This window comes from Sciurus vulgaris (genome assembly GCF_902686455.1).
Source record: "Sciurus vulgaris genome assembly, chromosome: 7".
NCBI classification, from domain to species: domain Eukaryota; kingdom Metazoa; phylum Chordata; class Mammalia; order Rodentia; family Sciuridae; genus Sciurus; species Sciurus vulgaris.
The window spans coordinates 88688190-88700356 of record NC_136467.1 but is presented as its reverse complement, the minus strand read 5'-3'; the positions used below and the strand labels follow the sequence as shown (position 1 = coordinate 88700356).

The following is a 12167-nucleotide window of genomic DNA, read 5'->3' as shown; positions in this document are numbered from 1 at the left end:
TCCTGTCTCAGCCTCCAGAGCTTCTGGGATTACTGGCATGCACCACTCTGCCTAGCATGGTGAGAGAATTCTGAGACCTTCTTAGAGTAGTCTCAACTGAGAAACAGATGAGGAATCAAATATCTGCATAGGTAATAATATGTGATTGTAATAATAGATTGACCTATAAGGATGTTTGACTGGGAGCAGTATTAACATTCTATTGACTTAGTAATTAAATTAATTGGTTATGGTTGGACAGAATTTATCAAAATAACAGTTTTTTAAAAGAGGTAAAAATACTAAAGTTGGTAAACAGAAATAAAATGAATTAAGACAGTAAATTCAGGGAAACTATACAGATCAGAGAGACCAGTGGAGAACCAAACAAAATTAGCAGAAACTGCAGAATATTTTGCAATCTTGGGACCATAGGAGTGAGGTGAACCAAGGACAGTTGTCAGGGCTCAACCAAATAGAACTAGAGTCTTGGTAAAGATGGAACTCATTATGTACCACTATTAGTCAATATTTTATTTTATTTTATTTTATTTTATTTCAGTAAACAACAAAATATGCTTCTTTGCCCCCCCCCCCGCCCCCTTTTGGTACCAGGAATTGAACCCAATGGTACTTTACCATTGAGCCACATCCTAAGTCCTCTTTTTTTTTTTGAGACATGGTCTCACTATGCTGGTTAGGGCCTCACTTAGTTGCTAAGACTAGCTTTGAACTTTGATCCTCCTACCTCAGCCTACTGAGTCACTGGGATTACAGGAATGTGCCATTGTGCCTGGAATACTTACTATCTTGACCATTTTTAGTGTACAGTACAATAGTGTTAAGTATCTTCACATTGTTGTACAATAGGTTTCCAGAACTTTTTTTTTTTTTCTCTTTTTTAAGATAGGATCTCACAAAGTTGCTAAGGGTCTCACTAAATTGCCAAGAATGTCTTGAACTTGAATTCTCCTGCCTTTGCTTCCCCCGTTGTTGGGATTATAGGCAGTTGTCACTATGCCTGGCACTAGTACCACACTGTTTTGATTACTGCCCCTTTTTAATATGTTTTGACATTAGGAAGTATATGAGTCCTTCAACCATGTTCTTTTTTCAAAATTATTTTGATTATGTGGGTCCCTTGAGATTCCATATGAATTTTAAGATGGAAGTTTTATTTCTGCCAGGCACAGTGGTGCAAGCCTGCAATTCCAGCAGCTCAAGTTCAAAGTCGGCCTCAGCAATTTAGCAAGGCCCTAAGCAACTTAGCAAGACCCTGTCTCAAAAAAAAAAATAGAAAGGGCTGGGGATGTGGCTCTGGAGTTGAGCAACCTTGGGTTCAATCCCTGGTACCAAAAAAGAAAAGTTGTATTTTTGTGGAAAATGCCATTGGCCATAGCATTTTAATCAAATTATAACCAAAAAAAGGGCCACATGCAAATGAAGTAAGTAAATAACAGATCAGGAAGTTATAGGGCAGTATCTGGAATCAAATTAGGATTGAAGGTGAATGATTCCAAGAGGGAAGACCCAAGATCAGTATGAAAGGGGTTAAACTGATCAGAGGAGCACCAGTGTTTCTGTAGACTAAATGTATCCAAAGTTTCTCTCACTAGTGTGATATCAGCAAGTGCTAGTGAATCAAGTTAATGGAAATCTCACCTGATCAATCTGTAGCATTAGTACTTAGGCATATTGTTTGGGTCATCTGTATAAATTACTTGAAGATTTTATTAAGTATTCCTATTAACAGCATGTATTCTTTTTTCTCTCCTGCCTTTTTCCAAAAGACAGTAGCCCATCCAGATGAGTAGTAGAAATAGAACTATGAACTGTCAAAAGTTCCCTTGTGGTAAAAATCAAAATGAAGATTATATAAAATTAGAAGAAAATATCAGAAGAATACTTTTTTAAAACATACAATTTTTATTAGTTTGTTTTGCATATATTAAGCATACAATGTTCTCTTGTTTTTCCTTAAGGAGTTTTGTCAAAAGCAGCAGGAGACTTCCTTTGTGCTTCTCAGCATCCAAAAGGATAACTCACTCACCGGGTACTAGGACTTACTATAGCTTAGATGTTAGGGCAGTTCCCTGTTCTTTAGATTTCATTGAAACGCTTGTCAGAGGATATTCTGTTCTTACACAAAAGGAAGGAAAAATGAATTGTAACCATGCTACCCTTATCAACATCTTAATTCTCATGATAAGGATTTGGGGAGAATCAAATAGTAAATCTTACTGAAATTGTACTGTTCTGCAGATAGTGCTATATTTGCTCACTGTACTGGAGAGAATTAAGGTATCTTTTGGTTATTGATTCTAAGATTTGGTATTATTCCAAGGAATCTTATTCTTAATCTGCTGTGTAATATACAGATTCTATACAGATCCTTATGTTAATGACACTTCTGTATATTTGCAGAGCTCTAGATGTTCTGAAGTATGAGGAAGTTGACATGGAATTACTAGCCAAAGCTGTTCCAGAATCCTTGAAGAAGTATACTAAATGTAGAGAGCTTGCTGAAAGACTGAAAATAGAAGGTAGAAAATAATTAAGATGCCTATATACTCTTCATTTGTGCAAATTATGAATGAACAACAGATCAATTAAAAGCTCTATACCAAGGGAAGTCATAACTGTAGGACTACCATAGTGTTTCACTCTGTGCTATTCAAAGTGTGGTCCCCAGCTAGCAGCATTGCAATACCTGGGAACTTAACAGATGCCCCGCTTCAGACCTACTGAGTGAGAATCTACATTTAAGATCTTCAGGTGAGCCAGGCATGGTGGCGCATGCCTGTAATTCTAGTGGCTCAGGAGGCTGAAACAGGAGGATCAAGAGTTCAAAGCCACGAGCTAAAGAAATAGCTCCTTTTGGAGAGTGCTCTCCTAGCATGTGCGTGGTTTAAATCCCCCACGCCCCAGAGGGAATAAAAGAGAGAGAGAGAGAGAGAGAGAGAGTTCACAGCCAGCCTCAGCAGCCTACCAAGGCCCTACTCAACTCAGTGAGACCCTATTTCTAAATAAAATACCCAAAACCAGCTGGGGATGTAACTCAGTGATTAAGTGCTCCTGAGTTCAATCCCTAGTACAAAAAAAAGGGCTGGGGATATAGCTCAGTTGGTAGAGTGCTTGCCTTGCATGCACAAGGCCCTGGGTTCAATCCCCAGCACCACCAAAAAAAAAAAAAAAGATCTTCAGGTGTGCCTTACAAGATTAGGAAGTGTTATTGTAGAGCTCTTTGTAAAAAACAAAACAAGGATGGACATGGTGGCACACACCTATAATCCCAGCGATTTAGGCTGAGGCAGGAAGATTATATGTTTGAGCCAGCCTCAGCAACGTAGTGAAGCCTTGAGCAATTTAGTAAGAACCTGCCTCAAATTAAAAAAAAAAAAGTTTAAAAGGGCTGGGGATGTAGCTCAGTGGTAAAGCACTCCTGAGTTAAATCCCTAGTAACAGAACAAAACAGACAAAAAAAACTTTGTCAAAGAAATTCAGAATCTGCCCCTGTGCATTTTAACATATGATGTGCTGTCCTATTTTTGTTCAGTTTGCTGACAGTGAAAGACACAGATGTCTTTAGATTTCTTTTACTTTTTTTTTAGGTTTTAATTATAAAAAATTTCAAACACAAAAATACAGAGAATTGGCTTCTGCATTTTGATAGAAGATTTTTCCTGGAAAATTATGTAATGAAAATGCACAGAAAAAGAAAAAGGAAAAGGCACATAACAGGATGATATGGGAAGAAGGGTAGAAAGAGTTGGTCGATGGTGTGGTATTCACCACAAATCCTAGAATCATTTTTCCAAATGACACAGACAAGAAATAATGTTGGATGGACACTGTGATGCATCCCTGTAATCCCAGTGACTTGGTAGGCTAAGGCAGGATCACAACTTCAAGGCCAGCCTCAGCAATTTAGAGAGGCTCTTATCAACTTACTGAGACCCTGTCTTAAAATTAGAAATAAAAAGGGCTGGGGATGTGACTCACTGCTAAAGCACCTCTGGTTTCAATCCCCAGTACCAAACAAAAAATTTTTTTAAATAAAAAGGACTAGGGATGTAGCATAGTGTACATGGCCCCAGGTTCAATACCCAGTTCTGCTAAATAAGTTAAGTGTTGTCAACTAAGAAGTTCCACTTTAAAAAATTATAGTTTTGGAGCCAGGCATGGTGACTCATACCTGGCTCATAATCCCAGGTATTTGAGAGGTTGACACAGAAGGATTGCAAGTTTGAGGCAACTTAGTGAGACTTTGTCTCAAAATAAATTTAAAAGGGCTGGGGTTGTAGCTCAGTGGTAAAGCACTTCCCTAGCATGTGCTGCACTCTGAATTCAATTCCCCCAGTACTGCAAGAAAAAATAATTATTCTTCTAATAGCTTTATATAGAGATTGTTCCGAGAACCATTTTGGAGAAGCATCTTATCCTTCAGACTTAAAAATCAAACCCATAGCTTATTAAGGGAAATGTTTCAATCAAGATTTGCACTGACAGGAAAAGCAATTTTTTGGTACTGGATTGAACCCAGGGCCACTTTACCACTAAGCTACATCCCCAGTCCTTTTTATTTTTATTTTGGGACAAGGTCTTTCCGGGTTACATGTGGCCTTGCTAAGTTGCTGAGGCTGGCTTCAAACAGTGATTATGCTGCATCAACCTTCCTGGTCACTGGGATTTTAGGCACGTGCCACTGCTCCTGGCACAAATTATTTCTCTAACTTTTAATTTTCCACATTTGAAATGAAGATGATATACACTGAACTGCGAGACAGAATTTTGTTAACACATAAGATTCTCCCTTTAGCCTCAGTTTTCTCATCTGAAAAAGGGAACACCTGCTCCACCTGTCTCATGGTGTTGCAATGTATTGAATGAAATGATGCTGCAAAAGCTTTTTATAAGTAGTAAAAGGCTATACAATATAGGTTGTTAGTATAACTGAGTACATAATTTTTTTAATATAACATAATTCTAATTTTATTCACTAGCCACTTATGAATCAGTAGTGATCCATCAGCTGCAGGAAATAAAGGAAGTTCAACGAGATGAAGCTCTCCAACTGCCAAAAGACCTAGACTATTTGACTATCAGGGATGTGTCTTTGTCCCATGAAGTTCGAGAGAAACTACATTTCAGTCGCCCACAGACGGTAAGAAAACAAGCAGTAGAATAGGAACAAGTTATAAAAGAGCTAGTATTTTAATCTTTAAATCTGGGGATACAGTGACCATATAACTAATGTTTTATTTAATGATAAGAAACATACCTCATGTTTTCTTTATCCCGACTTTTGACATGCTGGTATGTCTGTAGAAGAGATGATAAAGCTTAATTAAAATAAATAATTGGTAATCAAGAATTGGTTTGATGTTGATTGCTACTACTCTCTGGTCTCAACCACATGCTAAACCATCGATGTAAACTAGTATATGTGTAATTGTGTGTGTACTTGTGTGTATGTGCACATGACTTAAAAGAAACCACTCTGTGTTAAAATATAACACATTTTAGTAGTTCTCAAATCATTACTTGATCCCTCCCTTGGCATTGCATAGTGTTGCCTTAGAAGCAAATGGGAGAAAGGGGAGCCAAGTGTCTCCCTGCTCTGTGCTTCAGCTTTACTCTGTGTGTATAATAGGGAGCATAAGCAAAGTTAAAAAAATAAAACAAAGAAGCTACTTTATTATATAGTAGATGGCTTCTACTGAATGTTTAAAGACATCTGAGATGTCACTTTTGTAACATCTCTAGAATTGGGTTTTATCTTAAAAAATGATAGCATGTCATAGTTTCCTTGGCTGTATATTTTTTCATAATGGTTCATAAAATAAAAGGGCATTTTACTAAACTATGATATATAAACAAATGGGGTGGGTTGTTTTTAGTGGGAGGAGGGATTTCATCAATATAAGATGATGTTTGTTTTTGGGTTTTTTTTTTTTTTTGCGGTGCTGGGGGATCGAACCCAGGGCCTTGTGCATGCAAGGCAAGCACTCTACCAACTGACCTATCTCCCCAGCCCACTAAGATGATGTTCTTAACAGTAGACATCATGGAAACTTGATAAATGGGCCTTAAAGTCTACAACTCCGTCCCCTCTCGTTGATTATGTTATTGATTAGATTATGTTTTTATGGGTAATCATAGGTTGCAGTGCCCAACATGATAGCTGCTAGCCAAGCATGGCCATTTACGTTAATTAAATTAAATTTCAAATTTAGCCCTTCAGCCTTATGAGTCACATTTCAAGTGCCCAGGAGCCATGTCATTAGTTAGTACTATTTTGCACAATTCATTATTACACTGCAAATGTTGCAGAAGAGTTCCATCACAGAAAGTTCAACTGGACAGCACTTACCATAGGAGTTTACATCTCATTTCCAGAACACAAAAAGCTTTGACAAAAGTTTGCCACAGGTGTGGAATGTACCTTAATGATAGAGCACTTGCCAGGCATACTTGAGGCCCTGGGTTCCATACCAAGTACCACAAAAAAAAAGAAAGAAAGAAAGAAAAAGTTTGCCCCAAACTCATTTAATAACAGAACTAAGATGAAGCTCTTTGGTCTTTTCAACACTTAGAGTGAATAGTCATACATTTGTCTGTAAAAATACTATTTATCTTAGTGAGATCCTGTCTCCAAGTAAAATAAAAAGGGGCTGCATTTGTAACTGTTAGCCTAGCTTGTGCAAGGCCATGGTTTCAATCCCCAGTGCTGCAAAAGAAAAAGAAGGGAAAAAAAAGAAAAATTTCACTGCCAAGAATATTAATGAGACTAAAATTGCAGGGTGTTATCTGCACCCACTCCTGAGGATATTACTGTATGTACAATATTTCACCTTAGTACAAATACCTGTGGCCTCCAGGATTTCAGTTAAGAAACTGTGGACCTATAGTTGAAGAAAGGAACTCTATTGCAATTTTTCTTAGTTTAATGGATAGAAAAAGTAGATAATCTAACATGTTAGTTTTGTGATCTTGTACAAATCATTTTAACTTCTCTGAGGTGAAAACAAATGATGATCACCTTTTATCTACTTTACAATATTATTTTGCAGATATATTAAGATAATGATTATTACCAGGTGTGGTGATGTATGCCTGTAATCCCAACTATTCAGGAGGCCAAGGCAAGAGGATCACAAGTTCAAGGGCAGCCTGAGCAACAGAGACCCTGTCTCAATGTAAAATAATAAAAAAAGGGCTGCAGCCAGGTGTGGTGGCACACACTTGTAATCCCAGTGACTCAGAAGGCTGAGGCAGGAACATTGGAAGTTCAAAGCCAGCCTCAGCAATTTAGTGAGGCCCTAAGCAAATTAGCAAGACCCCGTCTCAATTTTAAAAAATTAAAAGGACTGGGGACATAGCTCAGTAGTGGAGTACTTGTCTAGCATACGTGAGACCCTGGGTTCAATCCCAGTACCAAAAGGAAAGAAAAGAAGAAACAATGATTATTTTTTAAAAAGGAGCTGGGCATGGTGGTACATGCCTATAATCTATAATCTCAGCTACTTTGGAACCTGAGGCAGGAGGATTACTTCAGCCCAGAAGTTTGGGGCCAGCCTGGGCAACATAGCCAGACCCCATCTTAATACCTAAATATTTTGCAGACTCACTACAAGGTTATTAGGAGGAGGATAATTTCATTTGACATAACTAACATATGATTCTCTCGTGGTTTTGATTCCTAGATCGGGGCTGCTAGCCGCATACCTGGAGTGACACCTGCTGCTATCATCAATCTGCTCAGATTTGTGAAGACCAGTCAGCAAAGACAGGGAGCTATGAATAAACTGCCCCAAACAGATGAATACTTACATGATACAGACAAACTTCAGGAAAGAGAGTTATAGCTTTCAATTTATAGAAGACTTTTTTTTAGTTTTTGTTTTGGGTTTTTTTGTTTTTCGTTTTTTGTTTTTATTTATTTTTATTGTAAACAAATGGGATACATCTTGTTTCTCTGTTTGTACATGAAGTAGAGGCATACCATTTGTGTATCATACATTTACATAGAGTAATAGTTTTTGACTTATTCTGTTATTTTTTTCCCTTCCCCCCATAGATTTTTAAAGAAAGTATTTGAATAATTTAACCTACACAAGAGTATAAATAGTAAATAAGAACTGTTCTAATACCCATGAAAATAGTCTTAGTAGGTTTTTATGGGTTTGTTATTAATTTATGAAGAGGACAGAAGTTATAATTGTGCTTTTTTTTTCCCCTAAAAAATGGTAAACAATTTATCCTCTCTCATAAGCTATAATATAGTCAGCCTACTCATATAACTACACAAAACTAAACCTGGAAAAAAAAAAAAAACTCAACTTGCAGATCTGTCTGCTCATAAGGACTTTAACCATGAAGTTAGGAAGCAATAATAAAGCCCTCAGAGCTATGAATTGACACTATACAAAATCATCAGAATCAGTTAATTTCTAATTTTGGAACACAATGTGTATGGTTAAAGTTGACTTCTAAGATTTATGTACTTCAGGAAATCTTTATCAATAATGGCTTTTGAGCATTGATGAAAAACCTATAAAGTAGAAAGATTAGAAATCATCATTGGTTCATATCATCCACAGTGTGGAAACTTGTTTGGTAACCTAGTTAAGGAAGAATAAAGTAATTATTTCATATCATAATAAAGATATTTTCTTATGAAATGGTCCTTGCCATAATTTAACCCTAAAGGCAAATCCATAGTAATTGGTTGAGTAGTGTTTCCAAACTACTTTGAAGTGGCAATTGATAGAAAATCCAGAATAATGCTGGTATCCCTCTTCCTTTCCAGTGCTTGGAAGGTATATGGTCACAAGCACTAGAGTAAGATGATGACCAGCTGGGCTCTTTGGCTAGCTCCTCACACCTCAGCCTTTGTGGATGGAGGTGGGGACCAATAGAGCCTAATGGGTTGCTTTTCTCTGAAATGCTGAACTGAATCTCTGGTGTCAGCTCAGAAAGAGGCTTCTGTGATCCTGTGTCAGCTTGGGCTAAAACAGGTATTAGGAGAATTCCAAGGACTCCAAAGTCACTTTGGCTATAGATCTATATGCTATGACTGATTTATGGGTGTGAGGCAACCAAATATCTTGTTATAATGCATATGGCCTCATGGGTATAGCCCCATTGAATCTTAGTCTTTCCAGAAAGCAAACAAGTAACAAAAAGTATTTGTAATCCTAGATCATTTACAAGTGATGAATTCTTTTTGATTCTTGATTTAGTAATTTCAAAAGGTTGTAACTTTTTTAGTCATTATAGCTACTTTTGGGCAAAATCATGATTACTGAGACATTATTAATTCAATACCATATTGTGTGTGTGTGTGTGTGTGTGTGTGTGTATAAAAGATGTTTCATATTATCTATTTAGCTCAGAAGTAAAATCACTGTTTTAAACTCTTTTTAAAAAGTTAAATATAGGTGTAAAGTAGTGAATGGGGTGCCTATTAAATGGAATGTAAGGGCTGGGATGTAACTCAATGGTAGAACACTTCCTAGCATGTGGGAGGCCCTAGGTTCAATCCCCAGTACCATGGGGTGTGGGGCAGAATTAAATAGAATATAACAACAGCTTTGGGAACTCCTTGACAGCTGTAATCTGGGCCTAGTGACACTGCACGTATAGAGGAACTTTAGGGTTATAATAACATTCATTAAAATATTAACTTGCTGAAAAAATATTCGATGGAAAATATTTATTTTAGGTTATGGGTTATGACATTTGCTTTAGATGTAAAACCTATTTTAGTAGAATACTGTCCTTAGAATTGGAAAACAAAAGAAGAAGCTGCCTCTTTAAAATTATAAAACAGTCTACATTCTGGTGCTGGTAACCAAAAGTGCTACTAGGAAAAAAATAAGCTAACATAGTCTTAATCCAGTTACTTTATAAAAATCTCCCATTATTGACAATAGTCAGCTTCCAACAAAAGTTGGCCAAACTTGTGATTTCCTCTATTTACCACAGGTCGTACATGCTGCCTAGTAGTTGAAGAAGCCCAATACTGGAGTTCATTTCAATGAATAGCAAAAAGAAAAGAAAAAAGTTTTTGATTCCAGGGATTGAACCTAGGGGTGCTTAACCTCTGAACTATATCTCCAGCCCGTTTTGTTTTTCATTTTTGGGATAGGGTCTTGCTAATTTGCTGAGGCTGTCTTTGAACTTGGGATCCTCCTGCCTCAGCCAAAATACTGGGATTATAGACCTGTATCCCCAAGCCCAGCTTGATTTCACTTATATGAGTTATCTGGAGTAGTCGAGTTCATAAAGACAAAGTACAATGGTAGTTGGTAGGGTCTATGGGGAAAGAAAATAGGGAATTATTGTTTAAGGGATACAGTGTCAGTTTTCCAAAATGAAGAGTTCTGTAGATGGTTGATGCTGATGGTTCCACAAATTGAATATATTTAATGCCACTGAAGCTATTTCATTTATTTATTGACAATTTATCCCTTCCTTATTTCTTAGAACATAATTAAGACATTTTTAAGTAAAACAGAACAGTTCAAGTTTAAAGATCAACTGAGAAAATGCAAATTACACTTGAGTATTAACAGCTTTGAACTTTCTGGCAGTAATATAGTTCTTAATATCACAAGGAGAAAACTTTTTACTGAAATCTAAGAGAAATTTATACATGAAGTGTACCTTCCTTAGTAATCAAGTCACTACTACCAGCTGAATGTGGTGGAACACATCTGTAACCCCACTACTCAGAGTTCAGAGAGGCAAGCAGATTGAAGTTCCAGGCCCACCTAGGCAATTTAGCAAGACCCTGTTTCAAAAATGAAAAGGAGCTAGGGATGTAGCACAGTGGTTCAGTGCCCCTGGGTTCAATTCCAAGAACTTTAACATAATAATAAACCAGGCACGGTGGTGCATGCCTATAATCCCAGTGGCTCCAGAGGCTGACACAGGAGAATTTTGAGTTCAAAGCCAGCCTCAGCAATGGTGAGGTGCTAAGCAACTCAGTGAGACCCTGTCTCTACGTAAAATACAAAATAGGGCTGGGGATGTAGTTCAGTGGTAAAGTGCCCCTGAGTTCAATCCCCAGTACAAAATAATAATAATAATAATAATAATAATAATAATAATAATGTATGAGTGGCAAACTGTTGAGCAATGATTCTCAATCCTGGTTGCACGTAAAAATTCATAATAGTTTACAAAAAATGTAGATGGTCAATCTTTATCTCAAGCAGTTCTGATTCGGCTGGCCTGGGAAGGACTTGGAGTCTATGTTTAACAAGCTATATAAATTATTCTGATGTCCAGCCAACTATGAGAATCACTGGCTTGCCTCCATAAATATCCATTGTCACAGCTGCTCTTGGCAGAAACTAGATTGCAGTTAATTTAACAGTGTGGTACTAGGAATTGAACCCAGGGCCTCTCATGCCAGGGAAGGCCCTGGGTTCAGTTCCCAGCACTGCAAAATAAGAAAAAAAGGGTCTTGCTTAATTGCTCAGATTGGTCTTGAGCTTTCCAATCCTATCTCGGCCTCCTGAGTAGCTGGAATTACAGGTGTGTGTCACAAGGCAGGCCTAGCTAAAAGATTGTTTAAGGAAGAGAAACAATGAGACTAAGTGAGTGTTACACTGACAGTTCTATAGGACAGTGAACTATTTTGTTTAAAAATACTGTGCCTACTATGTTGCCAGACACTATTCTAGGCATAGAGGATAGAGCTGGGAACAAAGTCTACACAGTTCTTGCCCTGAGTTTCTAGTTCATAGGGGAGATTCTCAGTGAATACAAGTAGGTAGTTTCAAGTTGTGATGATGCTTTAAAGGAAAAGAGGATACAGACAGGAAGAAGAGTAAAAAGGAGATAATTTAGATTGGCCAGAAAAGGTTATTTGTTAGGAATAGCTGAGACCTGAAGGATGCCAGTTACTGGAAAATGTAAAAACATTTATATTTTTTGGTACTGGGCATTGAACCCATGGGTGCTTTACCTCTGAAGCCTCTAGAATGCATGTTTGGTAAGGGCTTTGCCACTAAGCCACATCCCCAACTCTTTTTATTTTGAGGCAGTGCCCTACTACATTGCCCAGGCAGACCTCAAACTTGTGATCCTCCTGCCTGAGCCTTCTGAGTTGCTGGGGTGCACCACCATGACCAGTTGTTACTTTTTTTCTGGGTACTGGGGATTGACCAGGGATG

General features: G+C 37.6%; 1 protein-coding gene across 4 annotated transcripts in view; it reads left to right on the top strand.

Moving 5' to 3' along the window:
- Positions 1 to 9283, top strand: part of MTO1 (mitochondrial tRNA translation optimization 1) — a 28800-nt gene extending 19517 nt beyond the window's left edge. For 2 of the 4 annotated variants that reach the window (XM_079146524.1, XM_079146523.1), the window contains exons 10-12: positions 2404 to 2522; positions 4983 to 5143; positions 7686 to 9283. In XM_079146524.1, coding sequence (XP_079002650.1) covers positions 2404 to 2522; positions 4983 to 5143; positions 7686 to 7847 — 442 coding nt within the window. In that variant the 3' untranslated portion in view covers positions 7848 to 9283. Of the gene's footprint in view, positions 1 to 1961; positions 2523 to 4982; positions 5144 to 7685 lie in introns of those variants that run through there. The other 2 variants (XR_013764937.1, XM_079146525.1) reach the window with 2 other exon arrangements.
- Positions 9284 to 12167: the final 2884 nt, after the last annotated feature.